The sequence below is a fragment of the Plasmodium coatneyi genome, chromosome 11 (assembly GCF_001680005.1).
Source record: "Plasmodium coatneyi strain Hackeri chromosome 11, complete sequence".
In the NCBI taxonomy this organism is placed as follows: Eukaryota; Apicomplexa; class Aconoidasida; order Haemosporida; family Plasmodiidae; genus Plasmodium; species Plasmodium coatneyi.
Window position 1 is genome coordinate 305,290 of NC_033566.1, and position 21,096 is coordinate 326,385.

Sequence of the window (21,096 nt, forward strand, 5' to 3'; positions counted from 1 at the left end):
TCTTCTTCAAAGGTTCTGTTATATATATAATAGTAAAGTGTCGAAGTTTTTTTGTGTGCTTATTTGTGGTACGTGTATGATTATATGATGAATATGAAATATGAATATGTATATAGGGAATTTTGTACTTTCTTTCTTAGGAGTGTATATATATTGCTTAAATCTTAAGCAGTGATAACACTCTATATACACACAAATATGTATGTATGTATCAAAATCATTCCATATGTATGACTAACATACAAAGTGGGAGTAAGAATAAAAAATATGTTAAAGGAAGTTGCATAATGGAACAAAGAAAGGAAGATGAATGAATAAGGAATGTAATGAAGAAGGGAAGTGCAAACACTTTTGAGTTCCTCTTCCACACGTCCTCTAAAGCATTCTAACCTTTTAATCTATTTTCAAACCCTCTTTTAACCTTCTAAACCATTTTAACACTTCTTGAACCCTAAACCCTGAACCCTTTCAAATCGTATAAATTAGATAGAAAAAGAAGGAATATACACATAAATGTGATAAAATACAATGTGCACCAAAAAAGAGGTAGCTCACATAGTATGTAGTGCACATTCCACCCAAATAAGTGACCGGTTTGTATCATAATTATAGGAAAAAAAGTGGGAAAAAGAAAAAGAGAAGAAAAGAAAGAAAGAAAAGAAAAGAAAAGAAAAGAAAAGAAAAGAAAAGAGAAAAGAATAAAGGAGAAGGGAAGAAGGAACTTTTATTACTACTGAGAAGTCATGAATTAGAGGAGTTGTTATGGTGTAAAATGTTATTATATAGGAATGTGTGAACATTTTTCTTCTCTTCACACAAATAACACTCACCTAATTGCTTTTAATTATATCTTCTTCCATTCCTTTCCCCATTTAATTCCCCAAGTTCGTGCACACTCTACCTATTACACATGAATAAATTCATTTGCACATGTATATGCATGATGAGGTAGGAAGGGAGGAGCGAAGAAATGTTCTTCCTGTGCACATGTACATATAAACTATAGAATATCTACATTAAGAAAATTTCATTAATGATTTTTCTAATAATAATAGAAGGGAAACATGAACTTACAATATATCACATGATGAAATGAACGTAAACCTAAAAGGTCGTGAGGGAGTTGCATTCTAATATATATAGTTAATAACTGGTGAGAAGTGCATGCCTAAATAATAATGGTGCAATATTCTTCGAATAATGTACTACTTCGAAGAATCTATGAACAATCAATTCCACAGATCACAGTGCAACCATTCCACAATAAAGTACAGCACAATTCAATAGAGTGGTACAGTGAATACATAAATAAAGGAACGTTGTGTGTAAAGAAAAAAAAAAAGGTGTATGTTTCATCCTCCCTTCTCTTCTTTTTTTGCCTCTACTTTGTTGTTTCAACATATTTGTTCATACTTCTATGCATTAAATATATATACATATACTGATTCTGATACGTACATGTATGTAATGTGGTATATTACTATTATTCAAAAATTAACGAATGTGTAGTGTTTTTACAGAGTGCAAAATTTCATATGCATACTTTCATAATCACTGTCGAACAAGTATAACCTTTGTATTTCACCCTTCTTTCGAATATATAGGAAAGTTTAATATAAATTTTACATTATACACACATATAGAAGCATATATGAAACCATGTCACCAGAACCAGCAAAGGTTGGTTTGTTTCTTCTATTCTACTTAAAATAGATACATGAATATGGGTGCACATATAATGCACTTCATGTGCAATGTAATGGAAATATAGGAATGTTCATATATATTCTTCTAATTAAATTTATAGGGACTGGATCGGGAGAAATTACCTTCAAAGATTAATTTCTATAATGTGTTCGACACGGGCGCAGATAAGGTTGCGGATAAATGTGGAAATGGATACACAGGAAATATAGAGAATAGTCTAAATGGTTTCCCTAGTGAAGGGGACTTTCACAATAAAATGAAAAAGGCCCTGTATGCCGCATCAAGAATGCAGGCGGCGGATACCCCCTTATATAATGAACGCTATAATGCCCTATACTATTGGATTGGAGACCAATTATGGAACAAACTTCAGGGTACAAGTAATGGTGCTCAATTCATGGGCAAAATGGCTGCGCTCTGCTCAATTATGGGAAATGACACAGGTGGCAAAGGATGTAGAACTATTTGCACTCGTAACATTGACCATGATATTTTCGACAAAAGGAAAACAATATTCGAGTATTACTACGATTACAATACCATAGAAGACGATTTACTGAAGAAGGATAAACCCAATTGTACTCCCGACTGGTTGAGTTACCGTCAGTATGCTTCTGCAGTGTGTAAGGCTGTGAAACAAAATTGTAAGGAGAAATATGAAAATGATGACTATTGTAAGAAATTCAAAGCAGATTATAGGGTATATTGCGATTCGGCGGAACTACTAGACACACACTGTAAGAAAGATCTTGAATTAGGGCTATTACAGGCAGAGGAACAGCTTGCAAAACAGCAAGTAAAATCCACACTCACCAAACTAGAAGAAGCGATCCATCAAGCAAATAAAGCTTCTTCTCTTTCTTCGGCTTTCGGCACATTGGCCCTAATGGAATTACCAGCATTGGCATTTTTTCTATATAAGGTAACAACTACAACAATAGTTGTGAAATATAAATAATAGTAGACCCCCCTTCCTTAGTCCTTCCTTTCCTTCCTCCTCCTTAGACATCCTTCCTTAGACCACTTACTTCCTTCCTTGGACCACTTACTTCCTTCCTTGGACCACTTACTTCCTTCCTTAGACCCTTCCTTCCACCTAACAACTTTTCTTCTTTCCTTCCTTCCCCCCATAACAATCTTCCTTCCAGCCTACCACCCCTTACTTCCCTTCAGTATAAACCATGGTCTTCTTGGATTGGTAACAATTCCAATAGAAGAAGAAGAGTAAAAAGGTCTACCGAACGGAGCACCTTTGATACACTCACAGAAAACACCTCAATATATGATTCAGGAACTGAATCAACAATAGCTGATTCAGCAGATCTAGCCGAAAATTCTACAGTACGTTCTGGTGCATACAACACAAGACAGTCCACCATGAACAGAACAAATAATAGTGAACCAGTTCACGAGAACAATATTGGTTACGCTCGTATGTAAGGTATCATCGTATATGTAACATCTGGATGGGGATGTGATCTCCCCTCCTCTCTTTTATTAATTATAAATAATATGGAATGTTTTTCTAAATTATAAGTAGTATGCAGCACTGAACGAAATTTCCCTGCAGAACACATAAACAAGTGGGAAGTTCATACAATGCAGAAGGGCAGAATTGCATTTTCTTTCTTTTTTTCATTTTTCGTTTTTCCTTTTTTTTTTTTTTTTTCCCTTTCTTTTTTCCCTTTTTTTTTTTAATTCTTTGTAGTAAAGTATTCACGTTTATGTGTAATCAATATAGGTCAAAAAATTTCCCTCATTTTATTAATTTCTGGGCGACCCCTTTCAGTGAAGATCCAAAATGTTCATTTACTCTTTTCTTACAAGTTTTTATATTTATAATTTTTTTTCTTTTTAAATATTTTTTTGAAAAGGTTAGTACTTTTTTTTTTTTTTCTCCTTTTCGCGTCTTGTGGAGTATTCTTCCCCTATACACAGTTACTGATAAATACAAAAAAAAAGAAAAAGAAAAAGAAAAGAGAAAAAAAAAAAATTAAAAATGCTTTTATTATTTTAATTGCTTAAATTGAGCAACAATTTGGACGTATAGGGTTGATCACCTGTGGAGTGGAGAATGTGTCCTTAACTGTGTGTGTGGTGTATCTTTTTTACTTACCTATACGACCACCAGATATGCGGAATTTTATTCACCATATTTAATTCCGCTCTGCGTATAATAATATGTACTTCTTCCTTCTATTCCTCCTTTTCTTCCTGTGAACCTGATTACACTTCGCAGAATTCACATCCTTTTTTTCCCCTCCAATATAGGAAAAGAAATCGTAACACACATGTAGATAATTTTTTTCTAAAAAAATGAAAATTTTACTTCAATCGGAAGCGTTATGTTGCTTAATGGTACAAAGAAATACAACACTGTTTCAAAAAAAAAAAAAAAAAAAAAAAGGGTGCGATTCCCAGCTTTGCGGTTTGAAAAAAGAGGTGTCAACCTTTAAAAAAAGGGTGGAGTAGCAAAACGGAAACGTGTAAGAACGCAAAATTTACTGCAGGAATGCGTAAACTTACGATAACCTGTGCTACTGTTCATCGTTTCGCACAAGGGCACACATACTGGCATGCGTCAACGCAGTCGAGTAGGCGTGCTCACTGACTTGGCACATGGTTGCGTCTTCGCTCCAAAGGGATTCCTCTTCCTCTATATTTTTCCCATGATTGTATCTTTAACCATCTCCAGCTCTTTCCGTATTTGTATACTTACGTACATGCCCACATTCGTGGCCTCCCCCTTGGGCGAAAGAAACTTCCTACGACAGCTTGTTATTTTCTGGTATATCAAATAAGTCCCCATGGAAGCAGATCAAGTAACATGACACGAGGAAGCCTGAAACCCTCAAAATGATTTTCCACTTGTCCGAAATTATGTCCTTCGGCTTCTCTCGAAACATTCCTGGGTAAAACATCTTGTACTAGTTGCGCTGGATGGGGTGGAGAAAAAAAATGGCGAAAGAACGCGGAAAAAATGCGATAAATAAAGGTGACGCTAAACCACTATAACAAGGTCCTTACAATCTTCCTACAAGCACCGGTAAACTACTTAAAGGATAAAAGATTGTTTAAGAAAAAATTAAAATTCACATGAAGAAATAATGACTGAACGAAGGAACGCAGTTTTGGTTAAAAAAAAAGCATAAAACCAGGAGCAATTTTTTACCCTCATGGCAACATTTTTTTCAACTCACATATAACGCAAAACATCTTTGCAATCGTATGCATAGGCCAACGCACGAATAAATAGAGCATGCGGTTTGCCACAATTTTCTTTGTTGCCACCTTTCGGGGGTATTTTAGCATATGTCGTTCCGCATACGTACGTTGTGCACATGCATATTTATACATTTGCATATTTTTTTTTTTTTTTTTTTTTTTTTTTTTCTTAAAATCATTTATAGTGCCTGTCGGGAAGGCCTTACATTTCCGCTTGCCACATCTTTGGACCTCCCCGTTTTCTTACACGTCATCGTTTGCCCATGTGTTAGCGAAGAATTGTTGCGTTTTGTTTTTTCCCCTCTTGCAAAATGGCCAAATATTTAGGGCCAAGGTAAAAGTGCGAAGTGTACGTATACACATATACATGGCGTCATTTCCGTGCGACGCCAACTGAACAACACACCTCTGCGTTAAAAGTTCTATGTGCCACTTATTCGGGGGGTTGCATAGAGCGCTTTCTGGATATGCTCCGTTCCTATCACCTTCGGGGTCACACACATGCGTAAGCAAATGAACCCATTGGCGCGAGCGTGAGGATTCCTATACAGCGAACGCGCTCCAGCACCTACGCCACGCAAACCGGCAAGGGAGAAGAAACAGGAAAAAGAAAAAAAATGATAAAACTAAGCGGCATATATTCCTACTGGCATTACAAAGCTTGGCAACGTGCTACGGCTGGATATTTGAGGACATGTAATATACTTTTTTTTTTTTTAAATTTGTTCATACCGTGAAGCAAACAACTGAATGGCGCGCCACACGATATGTCTATAAAAATGGCGAAAATTAGACTAGCCAATTACGTCAGTTGTTTGTTATGTTATTATTCCAGACAGCTACCACAGCGCTCCGTTTTGTTTATTCTCCAGTGTATATCATAGCATATTTCTTTAATTACATCCTGTTAATAGTTTGTTAATGTCCCGTTTTATTTGCTCCCTCCGATTGCATGTGCCCTTTTTTCTATCCATTATTTGCTCATTTACATGCTTACATTTTTTCAATATCCCCTTTCCCCTGCAACCACATATGATATTCCCTTTTTTTTAACCCACTAAAGTTATTAAAAACAATTTAGCGAACAACGAAATGGTCGGTTATGTCATTAACGACAAGCATCCCAAGAGCATACGAGTTGCATGCGACAGGTTAGTCTAATGCGGCAATACGTGTGGCCGCGCCTCGGAGGGCAAAGGGAGTCTGGTACGCCTATCCCCATATGTGAGTGCCCGTACAGGGGGAACGTGTCTTTACCCACCGAGACGCGGTCAAGCTAAACAGACAAAAAAGGAGTAAAAGATATGGCACACGAAAAAAAAGAGAAGGGGGGCGTTTCCATGGAGAGGTTCCCCCCAATGTGCATAAAAAATGCACTTACACATTAAAAAAAAAAAATTATATGGACAAAATTTTACATAGTACACATTTTACATCGCCCCCAATCGTCACGCCCCCCACAGGTACATGTACGTCGTTCGGTACAAGAAGACCTTCAGGTACACAAAAAAAATTTGGGCCCATGACGAAAAGAGCGAAGCAAAGATCGGAGACATTGTGCGAATTCAGCCACTGGGGTATCGGATAGGCCCCTGGAAAAATTACATCCTCGTCAAAATTTTGTACAAGGAAAATAAGGAAGTGACTTGATCATTCTAGGGTCTGTTCCACGGGTGCAGTGATCCTCAGGAGGGGGGAGAAAACAAATGCGTTTGCGGGAGACCTGTCTTAATTGGCTCCTTTTTTTTTTATTTCCCTTTTTTCTCTCCTTATTCGTTCATCACATGCCATTGTGCACATGCTACACGTAGTTTGCCGTCATCCCATTCTCTGTTTGCATGTGCACTTTTCCCTTCGTCAAATATCTCCCCCCAGTTAAGGTAACAATGATCATGTTAATTTTCTGTGCCCCCAATTTTACTTCTCACCATGGGGACGCCTATTCGACCGATTATAATTCGACGGCGCGTTAATATTTTTAAGAAACAAATTCAGGTTGAAGTTGGACTGCCGATTTTCATCCTGCACCTGGTGATATTCCAGCTCCATATCCTTCCTAATTAGTTCCCTATCCATCATTTTTTTTTTATACGCCTTGGTTATAAAAACTTTTTCTTCCTTGGATGTATCAATTTTGAGTTTTTTTTGGATCAACATTTCCCTTTCCAATTCCCTTCGTTTGGCGCTACCGATGAGGGCGTCCATGTATTTGGACTTGCCCTTCTGCTCGCTCTCCTTCTTCTTGAAAATATCATCGATACGGATTTCCTTCTCCATATCGTCTTTGGCTTCTGCTGTGTCTTCCCTCTCTCTGTTTTTTCTTTCACTTGGCCGTTTCGGCAAATATTCCTTCGATCGTTTCTCCCTGCACCTATCATCACCCCGATGGTCGCTTCTGCTCTCTCCCTGTTCCTTATAGGTGGGACCATACTGCTTCTTCCCCCTCAATTCGTTTACTTTATCCTCATGCAGCTTGGTCAACTCTTCCCCCCTATAACCCAGGTAGCGAATTTTCTTCTTGTTGTCTGTGTGGTCAATTTTTAATTCCTCCCTTGGGTTTGTTTCGCCCGGATTTTCGTGCTCATAAATATACTCTCTTATTTCTTTTTCGATTTTTTTATTTTTTTCTTCATTTAATTTTTTATTTTGGTTGTTCTCCAGTTCGTATGGTTCCTCTTCATCATCTGAGGTTGCGAACAAATCCCCTATTTTGTTCTTCATACTTTTTTCTTTGGTTGTGGTCTTTCCCTCCTTATCGCTTTTTCGATCACCTTCGCGACTTTCCTTTTTCAATTCCCCATTCGATGTGCCTTCCTCCTTGTCCGTCCGTTGTCCCGCCCCCTCGCCTCTACTTTTTTTGCCGACGGATAAATTAATCTTCATCCTGCGTTCTCTGCTCCTTAGCTGGACCACTTTCCTTCTCAGTCAACAAGGGAAGTAGCATCTTATCAAATCAGCACTTTCCACGGGACCTTTTTTCACGCGTCCTTTCAAAGTTATATTTTATAAAAATATGTAACGTATGCGCATATACAAATGTGTTGTGTTTCCTACGTAGGTGCAAATTTTACAACTTATCTTGTGCGGTGTTTAGCCTCATTTGTTTGCTTCCCAATTTTTTTTTTCTTAAATTAATTTTTGCCTGCCATTTTATTCTCTCTCTTTGTGAAATGTGAAGATCATCCCTTCAGCGTCAACTTGGGCGAAGTTTCATTTGCATAGTGATAGATTTCGCGGTCCCATTTTGGCTCGCCCGAATTGAATTTTAGCCGCCCTGTTGATCCGCACGCACCACCTGTGAACATCGCAGCTGGTACCGTTCGTAAAAATGAATATAGAGGACTTTCTAAAATTCAACAACTTAAAATTATCCAAAGATAAAATAGCAAACAGCCTCCAACGCAACAAAATCGGCATCCTCATAACCAATTTGGGCAGCCCCGCGAAACCGACTTATTGGGCGTTGTTCAAATATTTGGCTAGTAAGGAAAAGACCAAAAAGGGGAAAAAAGGAAAAGGGCAGAAAAAAACGGCAAGTGCTCTTAGATAGTGCTACTGCCCCCACCACCTACGTGGGGGTACGTAATACTCCTTTAAAAAAAAAAAAATAATAATAATAATACACCCCATAATGCGCATGTACGTTACACATATTTTCCAGCATCCCTGCATATTAACTTATTATTTTATTTTTTCTTTTTCCGGTCATCCGTGTACCCCTTTAGATTTCCTGGGTGACCCGCGAGTTGTCAAGCTGAATCGCTTTTTGTGGCTGCCCGTGCTCTACAGCTACGTACTGCCCTTCCGCAGCGGTAACAATGAAAAAAGGGGGAAAAAATTATTTCGAAAAAAAGACACCCTTCTTAGGGTAACCAAGCCGATTATTATGCCTATTTATACGACGCAAGGTGACACGCAAAATATGCATGGCATTCACCACCCTATTTGTGCTCCCCGCAGGAAAGTCCCTATCCAAATATAAAAATGTGTGGACAGATGATGGGTCCCCTCTATGCGTGAACACGCATAAGCAATGCGCAGCGCTGAAGGAGCGTTTATTTGCAATGTAACTGAGAAAAAAAAAGAAAACCCCTCCTATGAATCTGTGCGCATGTGGGCATTCACAAAAATGTACTATTCGCCTGCTTTTATTCGTGTGGGAAAGACTAATCACTCAGTGCTTGGCGGAATCACGCGCTATTCACTCGAATGGGAAGAGCATCACCACTCCACAACCTCGCAGGTACAAGGACAAAGTTACCATTACCTACGGAATGCGATACGGAGAGAGGTCCATAAAAAGAGCATTGGATTATTTGAAGGAAAAAAACATAAACAAGCTTCTAGTAGTGCCCCTATATCCCCAATCAGCCGAATGCACAGTAGCATCCACGTTTGACTGCGTAGGTGAAAATTTAAAAAAGTGGAATAACATCCCAGAGCTCAGATTTCTCTCCGGATACTGTCTAAATGAAAAGTATCTAAACAGTATGACTGAGTGTATTCAAAACTTTTGGAAAATAAATGGAAAAGGAGACAAATTAATCATATCTTACCATTCCATACCTACCAAAACGGTGGAGGATGGAGACCTATATCCTTTTTTTTGTATCGAGAGTACAAACCAGTTGGTTAAAAAGCTGAACCTTAAGAAGGAAGATTATATTTTAGCTTTCCAGTCAAGAATAGAAGGACAGAGATGGATACAACCATGCATCGAAAATATTTTAAAGCAATTATCTTCTGACAGGTGTAATGTCGTCGATGTGGTTTGTCCATCCTTTTCCGCTGACTGCTTGGAGACATTGGAAGAAATTGAAATAACCTACCGGCAGCAGTTCCTTCAGCATGGCAATGGACGCCTTCGATATATAAGCTGCTTAAATTATTCCAAAGTGGGCATTGATTTTCTCATGGGCATTATTCAGGAGAACATGGTCGGATGGTAGGAGGCAGCCAATCTTCCTTCCCATCCGTCATCATTCCACGTCAGATGTGCTATTTTATTCATCCAATCAGGGCATAGATATACGTATACTGTGCTTATACATTTGCGCCTTTCCAACAGGAGATCTACCCCCCTGCTGCATACATTAGCAATACAAAAAAAAAAAAATGTACACAGCTGGGTGTGCACATCACGGGGATTCCCACCCCCTTATTGGTCGCCCATTTTTCATTTGACTAAAAATTATAAAAAGTAACAACAAATGGTAACTTCCACAAAATGTGTTTTATTTACCAGTGCCACGAATTTTTTCTTTCTTTCTCACCCCATTTGTTATATGAATTGAGTGCGGGAATGCCAACATTTGTCGTTAATTTTTCACCCCCCTCCAATTTGAACAACGCATGCTTCCTAAGCATCCATACTCGCGCACGCAGCAGTATGAACGTTAGAGGTATATATGTTTTATTTAAAAAAATGCCTCTTGGAAATCCCTCACTTTGCGTCATATGTTGCTACATAGAACGCCCCCTCTGATAAGCCCTACGCAAACAAAGAGAAAGCTGAAATGTAGTTATATTTGCGACTTGCCCAAAATAGGGCGACTTTACGCCGTCGTAGCAAAGAAATAAAATAAATTAAAAAAAAGTGAACCCGCCTTTCAATAATGAAAGGGGGCTTACCCCAAAGGAGAAAGCAATATGTCATCTTCAATGCGGAGCACGAGAACCTCAGTGCAAATGAGCAAGCCATACCGGCGTACGCGTATTGCAAACACATGTATAGAATAAATCCACATTCGTTTTTAAGTTTAACAATTAGCGATTCTCCATGGAGCACTGCTCGGAATGCGCATTCCAAATGATCCTGCCGGTGGATTAACAAACCAGCGCGCGTAGAACGGTGAACGGTAATTTTTTCTCTCCTTAAAAAGCAAAAAAAAAAAAAAAAAAAAAAAATATGAACGAGTGGAAGTTCCCATACAAAGAAATGGCCTCATAACAAGGGAACAGGAAAAAAATTATCCCCGCGAAAAAGCAAGCATAGAATGAATAGCTAAATAGCGCTGCTTATATTATACCCATTTTTACCCCCCAACAAAATTGATAAGATAAATTCCAAGGATTAACGTTGTCAGATCAACTGTGCCTTGGCAGCCGAACAACAATTTGATAAGTAGACGAGGGGAAAAAGAAGATAGATTAAAGTAACCAGTTGTTACCACCCCGTGAGTGGAGCACGGAAAAAAGGCCCCACACCTTGTGACAGATAGCTAATCAACCAAATGGAAGACCCTATAACGAGGTTCTACAAATGCAGAAAAACCTGCTGTGAGATGCTCGAGGACAGGGGATACATCATAACACCCAGGGAGAAGCTGGAAAACTTTGCCACCTTCAAGGAACAATTTGAGGAAAATGAAAAACTGTAAGAAAGAGCACCTAATAAACTCACACGTGTGATAAAGGGTGTTTGCAAATGCATGCACCTCCACGTTGGAAGAAACGTGCCGAAATTTTTTTCTTTTTTACCCATTTTTTAAAAATAATAAACTGCTTTGCAAATAAGCGTGTACGATGGTCAACATTTCCCCCTTTCCCGCGCTTCCACTTTCAGACGATCCAGAATGACTATCATCACAAGTCACAAGGACGACGCAAACAACAAAATTATCGTTTACTTCGCAGATGAAATTAAGAAAACGGGAGTCAAGCCTTTGAGAGAGTAACACACCAAAAGACGCTAAAATGAATACGACCGTAGGGGTTGTATCTATATATATAATGTGCTATGTCACCTCTTCACACCTATCGACACCCTTCACACACCATTTTAACTTTATGTAAAAATGTTACCATACAGGCTGACGGAAAAAATGGATGAAAAGTCAATTCAGAGAGCAATACTTGTGACGCAAAATACGTTGACGCCCTTCGCTCGAGATGTAATTCTTATGCGCACAAGCATGACATAATAATTTTGTTCCTTCATTCATTTACATATAAAAAATGAACCTGGTTCTTATTTATTTATTTTTTCCACCTGTCCACACGTACATCTCCTGTTTGCACACCTGTATAGGCAATTAAGGAAGCTGCCCCGAGACACATTATAGAAAATTTTTTGGACACCGAATTGTTGGTAAGCACAGTTAAAAAAAAAAATTAACAAATTATTTGTGTTAACAAAAAAGCGACACCATCCCGTTTGCGAAGAGGTGAAAAGGTGTATAGACGTACCACGGGGGTGTGTCCATTTTGAGGGGGCCACCCTGTTACTTGTAACTGCTGACGCAACAATGATATGTTCCTCGTCAATTTCCACCACGCCAGGTTAACATAACGAAGCACGAGCTGGTTCCAAGGCACATCCCCCTCACGAGTGACGAAAAAAGGAACCTCCTACAAAGATATAAGGTAAAACGATAAAGGAAACCACAAAGAGGAGAAACATGCAAAGGAAAAGAAACGCATGAGAAGAGTGAAATTGTGCAGTTCCTACGCACTATTCTACGCTCTTTATGTTCATTCTAAAATTGATCTAACGGAAAAAAAAAAACCATATGCATCCTTATGTTAGTACTCCCATTCAAGCAGGTGTGGAGGAGAATTTTCCATTCCTACACATCTTCCCCTAATATTTTCCCACTGCTTTATTTTCAGATTAAAGAGAACAAGTTGCCTCGAATTCAAGACGTGGATCCTGTGTGTCGATACTTCGGCCTCGCAAAAGGACAGGTAAAAAAAAAAAAAAAAAGGTGCTATAATGGCAAGGAGCCCGTTTTCCCATATGCTTCATCCCCCCTCTGCATCATATTTTTTGTATTCTCTCCCGTTCTGTTTCTCAGGTTGTTAAAATAATCAGACCCAGTGAAACGGCTGGTAGGTACGTGACCTACAGGCTCGTGGTTTGAAATCCTGAACCCATTTTGTGTGTGGACTTCATCTCCCCGAAGATTGGTGATCCATTTTTGTCATTTTTTTTTTTCCTGTTTTTTTCTTTGTTACTACGATTTCGTGTGAACAAGCATTCATGCTGTTCCCGATTTCACGCCTTCTTAATTGAGCATGCGTGTAGTTGCTTCTGTGAGCATTTCTCCACCACGCATGAACCGATTTGAATGTTTGCTTTCCCACAAACAACCCCCCCTTCTCACCTATTTTTTTATCATTACCGTTGTTTTTGATACTGCAAAATTAAAACTCTTTGCTCAACTTGGTAATTTTTTAACCTTTTCATCAATTGGTAAGACTTTTCGGGGGACATGCTAAAAGGTGGGCGACACTATTAGGAGAATTCAGTAAGCACCCCATTTGGACGAGTCTCACCCAAGTGGCACCACCTCTGAGTGGTCACCACTGGAGGGGGGTAGCTCAAAACTGGAGGCCTGATTCGCCCAAATGGAAACCTTATTCTGTTCTGCCACTGCGAACAAGCCAGAAAAAGGGTGGAAGTCAACAAAATTGAAACAGTTAAACTTATAAGTTTTAATACAGTCTATGACTTCCATGTGGTGTAAATCACAAATATTAATAGAGCAGTTGTCTGTAATTGAAATGAAGACTTTACTATCCGATCTTATCACCAAATTAGTCATATTATACTTTGGGCAGTGTGCCTTTTTAACCAAACAGACCTCTTCATTCTGCCCCAATGTAAGGGAGTACACAGAATTGTTACTCGTACTAACTACGCATTTGTTCTTATTTATGTGATAACTTAGGACATTTTCCTTCACGTCTATTGTAAAGCTCGAAACCAACTGGTTAGTCATCCTAAAATCGTAGATTAAAAAAAGCGAGGGTTCGTAACATGCCAGGATGAATGAGTCTCCCCAAAATGGAACTGGGTAAATATCCAAAACATCACTACATAACTTCAATTCGCTGTTCAAAATGGATTTGATTTCTTTCTGCTTTCCATTCAAAGATATCATTTTGATCTTTCCAACGCTTTTCTTTATTTTGTTAAAGCGTATGACCAGCCTGTTACTACTTCCTTTGTCCCAGTCATTGCATAGGGTATTGTTACGTGGCAAATTTGTCTGCGTCCTCAGGTCATAGATGGCTATGTCCCCATTGTGATTTACAGGCGTGACTATATTTCCATTTACAGAGTACGGCTTGGCGTATGTATAATTGTTGGCGTCTAATTTTACAGCACAATGGTTACGCTCTATGTCCCATAATTTTACCGACCCTTCCTTCGTTTTTACAAAAAAATGGTCCTTATCAAAAAGGGACGCATATAGTGCACTATAATTTGATACCTTGTAATTCCCTGTGCTTGTTAAATTATTTAAATCCCATAAGGTGACCATTCCACAATCGCACGTAGAGATCAACACATCTTCGCTGCAGAATTTCACGCTGCATATGTTGTCTGCGTGGTTGCTCAGGTAAAACAGCGCCTTTTCCCGTTCACCCACCATGCTTCTGGCGTTACCCCCGTCCATGTTCAGCTCATCATGCATCAACGTGCAAAGGGTGCAACATTTGGGGAAGAGTCACATAAAAACTTTACTTCGAAGGTGCGTCCCCCAATTTTGCCCTTTAAAAAAATGGCTGCAAAAACCATCGGATGGGGATCTCCCCTTCACATCGCCATTGCGAAGCACCAATTCGAGGTGAACAACTCAATAGGTGCATGCTTCTGTGCGCTTAACATGTGGAGAGGTAAACAAAAAAAAAAAAAAAAAAACGCAAAAACAGCGGGGCACACCAATTTGTTAAAAAAAACGCTTCACAAAAAAATGAACAAATTAGTGTAACCCACGAATGAGATCCAGCACGCCGGGGCAAAAATATAGGGCACTGAAAAGGTAATCCAGAATTGTCGGCCATTCAAAACTGTGCAAATGCACATTGACACTTGTAAAAAAAAGGGAGGGAAAAACAATAAGATGGGGGGGCTTCATATACCCACCTGGAGGGCCCTACTCTGCCAATACAATCCGTAAGCACGCCAAGAGAAAAAAGAAAAAAATGAACAACACAGTACACAAGTTCGATGGCGCTAACATTTTAAGGCGCTTCACTGGATGATCCTGATGGGGTCCCTGAACTTCCAGTGCAGCGCGTTTATCTCTCGCTCCAGTTTGTCCGTAAAGAGTACGTCCTCCGTGAGAGAGTACAAATTCTCGCGTAGCTGTAGAAAGTCGGACACGCCAATAACGGTGGACGTGACGAAGGATCTTGTGTACACCCATTTTAGGGCGGCAACAGTCAAATTGGGGAAGTAGTACTTCTGACTTAAATAGTACAACTCCCTAATGATATAAGTAGCTATGGATCCACGTAACCGCTTCATGTAGGAAGGAAACTTTTGCATTCTCCCCTTGGTCGTGTAATCCGTGTATTCTAAATACTTCCCCGTTAAAATGCCAGCACATAGGGGTGAATAAGCCAAAATAGAAACATTAGCATTTTGGGGTCTACAAATTTCAAGAAACCCTTTTTCTACATCATTGCGACACAATAAATTGTATTCTAACTGCACCGATACGGGTGGAGATATGTTTAACTGTTTGCATAAATCGTAAAATTTGAGTAACCCAAAGGGAGTTTCATTACTTAGTCCCCATTCTCTAATTTTCCCCTTCTTTTTTAACTCATTGATTGCTTGCAGCTGCTCTATAAAGGGCACAAAGTCGTCAGTGTACTTGTTATAGTCATAAAGCACATCACTATAATCTCCGGAAGACTGATTGGGATAGTACCTGTCTGGCCAATGCAGTTGCAGCAGGTCGATGTAATTCGTCTTCAATCTAAGCAAACAGTTATCCACACTGGAAATTATATTCTCCCTACTCAGTGTGATCAGGTTGTCATCTGTTTGACTCTGCTTCCACTTCTCCAGTTCTTTCATCTTTTCCACCGCTTCGTAGTCCTTTTTCAAATATAATTCCTCCTTCCTTTTTAGCTCCTCCAGCTTTTCCATCGGGCTTTTACTCTCCTGCTGGTAGGGGTTCCCCTGACCATTCGCTGGTTTGTCCTGCCCAAACCCATGCGTATACATAGTTGTATCAGCCTCCCGTCCAGTTGCACCGCCCCGCTTGTACTTCTTCGCCCAAGGAATCCTATCCGTCCTGCCGCAAATCTTCGTCGCGATGACAAACTTGTGCCGGTTGGCCTTCCCCTTAGCCCTAATCCAGTTCCCTAAAATCTCCTCAGACAGACCAAAATAATTCTCGCTAACAGGTAAAGGATATATTTCAGCCGTATCGAAAAAATTCACCTGGAATTCCTCATAAGCATAATCAAATAATTCGTGGGCCAATTTCTGATCCACATAATTTCCAAAATTCATGGTGCCTAGACAAATTTCAGAAACAGCTAAATTGCTATTCCCCAAATAGTGATACCTCATAACGGGTTTATCTTTCCCATTTTTTTTAACACAATAAAGTTGGCTGTATTTTTGATACTCAATTAAATTTCCGTATGGATATTTTACATATCTCCATGATTCTAATCCTATCGGTTCTCTATTGCACCCCGCTGTCAAAACATCATGTAACATTGGTTGCCTAAAAATTTCATTATCTAGCTTTTTCTTAGGTATAATAATTTCTTTCCCATAATATCTTCTGTCTTCCTCTGACTCAGATTTGTATGGTGGTGTTTCATGCACTGTATTACGAAACGGTTTGTAATAATTTCTCCTCTTATACTCGAAGTAGTAATTCCTTTCTTTATCGTAGTACGTTATTATATAATCATACGTGGGGTTGTCAAAGTCTGCCTTCACCAATTTGATGTTTTTGTCTTCCTCATAATCTAGTGGGAGCATAATCCAGTCCTCCTCCTTAATGCCCTGATTTTTTATGCTAAAAGATCCTTCGAAATTTTCCTTAGCCTTCTTTAATTCGTCTTTATCCCATAATTTTTTTATTTTCTCATAATTTTCATTATCCACAATGTATATTCCTTCTTCTAAATTGTACACTCGATATTCTATGTCCACTCCCCGGATGTTAATTTTTTTTGCTTCCATTTCTTCTACGTACCTATACGTCACGTCGTCTTCCTTCAGGGGGGAGCGATTCTCCGATGCAGCGTCAACAGTTGGTTTTTTTTGTCCATATTTGTTTGTTACTCCTGTAGGGAATGTCTGCCCTTGGTTATTCTTCCCTTCCATCATCTGGTTAAACATATACTGGTTGGGATCTCCCTTGCTCGCATCCATGTGTAGCGCGAATTGTTTTGTCTGGCTAGTACGTTCGATCCGCTTCGTCCTCCTTTTTGTCCCCTGGTCTAAGTCTCTCATGTGATGCCCCCCCGGTGTTATGAAGTACCTCACCTTTTTTTGTTTCCCCTTTTTGTTGCATTCCGGTTGGGGGGAATCCCCCCTGAGGTGGCGTTTCAGAGCGGCTCCCCTCCTGCTGCTGCAGATACTGTTACCACTATTGTTGGCACTACTTCCTCCCCGCCCAACTGTACGGGCAACTCTGCTTTTCCCTGAAAGGAGCTTCACTCCATTGCAATTCGCTTCAGCCCCCAGCAGGAACAACGCGCACAAAGCGTGCATACACTTTAATGCGTCCCTTTTCTTCATCCTTTAAAATTTTTCCTCTTCGTAGCTTACCCAGAAGGGGAACAAATTTTCCATCCTCACTTCGCCTTCTCCATAACAACCATTTTGTTGCCCTCTCCCTCAAAAAATAAAAAATCCTACGCGCAAAGGCGTTTCCATTGCATATAGAAATATCCCTTTCTCAATTTAAAGGATTTCAATTTACACATTTGGTTCCAATTAGGATTAAAGGATGAAACGAGTTCGGAAAATTCTCACATATTTTAGCATTTAAAAAAAAAAAAAAAAAAGTGAAGTGGCAAATTAAGCATTCCGATTTTGCGAACAGGATTGCATTTTCGCCAATCCGGGTGTGCTCAACAATGACCCAATATTTGGCCGCAAGTTGATCTAACATTTGACACATAATATATTTTTTTTTTTTTCCCCACAAGCCGGTAGTTATATGTTTACCCAGGTGTATGTTCGCCACAGGGTTACACATGTAACGATATTACGCGCAGACATGTCACATCCCCAGGAGTGGACGGATTCAAAACGTTCGACCAGAACAACCCCCCAGGATGTGTTTCACAAAAGGGGGGCGCCTTAAAATGACGACCTGCTTAGCCGTTCGGCGCCCTCTGCTGAACTTTTAAGCTTCTCCCCACGAGAAACGTGGCGAGGGTCATTTTATTCTGCACATTTCTTACACCACTTTGCGCTTTTTTTTGCGCCTGCGTTTGGAACTGAAAAAATTAGAAATTAAAACTGTTGAAGGTGAAGACGGGGGAAATTAAAAAGAGGTGCAACTGCCAAGAGGGAACCCGCCAAGCACGCATGAAGGTATGCAGAGTGGGAAACAAAAGGGGAACCCCCCGCCTTCCACTTCAAATAAGAGCAGCTGCACAAAATGGGTCAAAGAGATGCCCTACGTTGATGCAGACAAATGCGTCCACGTGAGTCCACCGGCACACCTAGCCTTTTTTCTTCTTCGTTTTCTTCAAATTTTGATTAATGGCCACGGAGAAGTCTATGTCGGATGAATCGTCATTCGAGTCGGCGTGTTTCTTCGCACTCGTGTTTCTTTTATCGTCCTCGAAATTTGGCTGTCCCTTAAAATAGGGGTTTGCGCGAACAGTGGCGTCTATCCTATCATTCACCGTTCTGACGACACCCGTTGCGTCCAACCCTGCAGGGTTAGCTATCTCCTTTTTTGGCTCCTCGCTCGTTTTTTGCATTTTCAAATTATGCAAATGCGAGTTGGTGTCGCTGAATTCTTGTCTTTTTATCTTTGCCACATCTGCATTTTTAAGGTTCATTTCGTTTTCCATATCGAGGTTACTACTGATGTCGCTGATATCGTCATCATACTTATCCATGTAGGAAAAGTCGTTACCGTTCCTTGGTCCTATTTTCTGCTTCAATTTTCGAAGCTCTTCGTTTATGAGGTACTGACTCGTGCGTGTAGTGTCCCCTAGGGTTGTCTCATCATGGATTGATTTATCCTTTTCTTCCTTCTTTACCTCCTGCGAATATATATACTGTTCGTATTCCTTTATAATTTTTTCAATGTTGAGATTATTTTTTACTGATTTATTGGGGGGGATAACGAGCGGTTTTGCATGAACCCTTGCGTCATCATATTTTATGTGCACAGGATTGGAAGAATATTTGATCTGTAAATTTTTCTTCTTCAAGCTATTTCTTAAATTTTTATCTTCCTCTAAAGCATCTTCTAAAATTTTTAAAATGCTTTTAACTCTCTTTTTCGCTAATTCAATAGCTTCAAGTATTTTTTCATACGATATGGGCGATCCCCCGGGTTTCAATATACTCACTAATTTTCCGTTTTTATTCAATGCAACCGACAATTTGGAGGACATAAACTCTTCTTCCTCAATCGACGGGTCGATGAGGCATATGTCTTCACAATTGAAGTACGCAAAGGTAGTTAAAATAGGCGTGTTGTGAATAGACAAGGGGGTGTAATTCGTTTCCCCTTCTTCGATAATAATATCTCCAACACTATCAACTGTTACTTCATTGTTTCGATAATGTACTAATCCACTGTAGGCAGACAAATAGCAAGCGTCATATAAATTGCCGTCATTTTCTACCACAATAATATTTACTAACAAACACCACACTTTCTTATGCGGAATAATACACAAAGATTCAAAGTTTAAAAGATTACTTGATTTTAAAATTCTTTCAATTAAATTTCTTATTTCCAAACATTCATCACTTATTTGAGAATTATCATTTACGTTTGTAAAACTATCTATATCTAAATTTACTTTTATCATTCCTTCGTTTGGTCTTTTATCAAACGGCTTCACAATTTCACCTGTTATTTTACATATAACTTTTGTGTGCCCAATGGAAACCTCTACATTTCCATGTTCTCCCAAAAAGTATATCGAAATGTTTCTTGAGTCTTCAAAGTTCCGTCCATCCAGTCGAAGCTTCTTTTTCAAGTTGCACCAGAAGAAGTTCGCATTGTTCTTGCAGCTCTTCATTGTGTATTGGCATCGTCATTTGGAGGGGACAACTACTACGTAAAAAAAAAATTTCAACGAATTGAAAATAGATAAAAAAATATGCCAAATGAGTCTTCCCTTCACAGTTTTAAGGTCATTCATTTGTTAGCATTCCCCGCTCCAACGCATCAGCAAATTCCCCCCTTTTTTACAATTCAAAAATAAAAAAATTAACCGAAAGTTAAAAAAATATATATATATATAACAATATGCCAACTTCGTGCGAACAGGTTTTTGACAAGTTACCAATTGGCAATTTTTGCTCCTATGGGGGAAAAAATTACGGGTCCCTAATAACCCGTGTAAGGGAAAAAATAAAAAAAGCCTTATAACGGAGTGCCTACATTGGCCAACTCGAAATTGAAAGATAAACACCTTAAATAAACACCTTAAATAAACGCCTTAAATAAAAGCTATAAAGAAACATTTTTATGCCAAAATGTTGCACGTTTAAAAGTACGAAATGATGCCGCGTAGGGGGGGAGAAATGTTTAGCAATTACGACGCACAGAAAAACAACGAGCCATGCGGAATCGCCACCCAAAGGGGACCTTGCCCTCTGTATCGGCACACCTACACTAGATGTGGAGGGAGAATGAAATATAAAACTCTGAAGAGCCATTTTTCTTTCCTTAACTGGTGTGAACAAACTACGACAAAAATGTGCTAAGCTCAAATGCTTTTTGTAACCTGTAGCACCCCTTAACAGTGTTCACAATAATTAAGTAGGACGGTTGGAAAAGGAGACGACGCATTGTGAATCGCACACCGCAAGTCACTGCCTTTACCTCGTGTGGTATTCGAAAAGTTAATTGACAGACCAAATGGACAAGTTTGAAAAAATTAAAAAAGGGGAAAATGCAAATAGGCAGAAATGTTTGATTAAAAAATAAAAGAAGACACGAATAGTCACCTAAACTATTCGCACTCCGTATGTACTATTAGTTTGAAACAAATTCATCAGTGTGGAAGTATCAACTTTGGCCACGCATTGGGAAAATTTCCCCACAGCCAACAAATAGGCAAATGTAAGCAGTAAAAAGTAAAGGGAATACTTTAATCTACTGGCATATGTAAACGCACACAAATGGCCCCAGCGCTGTGGGAAAAGTGCCGTAACGAATCAGCTGTTGGGTCAGTAAAAACAGATAAGCAAAA

General features: G+C 39.3%; 7 protein-coding genes across 7 annotated transcripts; 3 read left to right on the forward strand and 4 right to left on the reverse strand.

Moving 5' to 3' along the window:
• Nucleotides 1–5,543: 5,543 nt before the first annotated feature.
• On the forward strand, nt 5,544–6,966 carry PCOAH_00032410 (50S ribosomal protein L17; the record flags this gene model as incomplete). The annotated part of the gene is made up of 4 exons (XM_020060036.1): nt 5,544–5,628; nt 5,996–6,083; nt 6,396–6,605; nt 6,916–6,966. The coding sequence occupies 3 exons, from the start codon at nt 5,550–5,552 to the stop codon at nt 6,580–6,582; spliced, it is 354 nt and encodes a 117-aa protein (XP_019915658.1).
• Nucleotides 6,850–7,815, reverse strand: PCOAH_00032420 (Uncharacterized protein; the record flags this gene model as incomplete). Its single annotated transcript, XM_020060037.1, has 1 exon — nt 6,850–7,815. The coding sequence occupies one exon, from the start codon at nt 7,813–7,815 to the stop codon at nt 6,850–6,852; it is 966 nt and encodes a 321-aa protein (XP_019916042.1).
• A 132-nt stretch (nt 7,816–7,947) lies between these two features.
• Nucleotides 7,948–9,881, forward strand: PCOAH_00032430 (Ferrochelatase; the record flags this gene model as incomplete). The annotated part of the gene is made up of 4 exons (XM_020060038.1): nt 7,948–8,414; nt 8,658–8,744; nt 8,893–8,998; nt 9,176–9,881. The coding sequence occupies 4 exons, from the start codon at nt 8,261–8,263 to the stop codon at nt 9,879–9,881; spliced, it is 1,053 nt and encodes a 350-aa protein (XP_019915894.1).
• A 1,055-nt stretch (nt 9,882–10,936) lies between these two features.
• Nucleotides 10,937–13,073, forward strand: PCOAH_00032440 (DNA-directed RNA polymerase II 23 kDa polypeptide; the record flags this gene model as incomplete). The annotated part of the gene is made up of 8 exons (XM_020060039.1): nt 10,937–11,108; nt 11,143–11,308; nt 11,498–11,605; nt 11,744–11,825; nt 11,963–12,022; nt 12,214–12,297; nt 12,544–12,618; nt 12,729–13,073. 7 exons carry the CDS (start codon nt 11,166–11,168, stop codon nt 12,792–12,794), a joined length of 618 nt encoding a protein of 205 aa, XP_019915872.1.
• Nucleotides 13,074–13,205: 132 nt separating this feature from the next.
• Nucleotides 13,206–14,354, reverse strand: PCOAH_00032450 (Uncharacterized protein; the record flags this gene model as incomplete). The annotated part of the gene is made up of 1 exon (XM_020060040.1): nt 13,206–14,354. The coding sequence occupies one exon, from the start codon at nt 14,352–14,354 to the stop codon at nt 13,206–13,208; it is 1,149 nt and encodes a 382-aa protein (XP_019915722.1).
• Nucleotides 14,355–14,914: 560 nt separating this feature from the next.
• On the reverse strand, nt 14,915–17,437 carry PCOAH_00032460 (Uncharacterized protein; the record flags this gene model as incomplete). Its single annotated transcript, XM_020060041.1, has 1 exon — nt 14,915–17,437. One exon carries the CDS (start codon nt 17,435–17,437, stop codon nt 14,915–14,917), a length of 2,523 nt encoding a protein of 840 aa, XP_019915576.1.
• Nucleotides 17,438–18,372: 935 nt separating this feature from the next.
• Nucleotides 18,373–19,917, reverse strand: PCOAH_00032470 (Exosome complex exonuclease; the record flags this gene model as incomplete). The annotated part of the gene is made up of 1 exon (XM_020060042.1): nt 18,373–19,917. One exon carries the CDS (start codon nt 19,915–19,917, stop codon nt 18,373–18,375), a length of 1,545 nt encoding a protein of 514 aa, XP_019915959.1.
• Between the last annotated feature and the right edge of the window lie 1,179 nt (nt 19,918–21,096).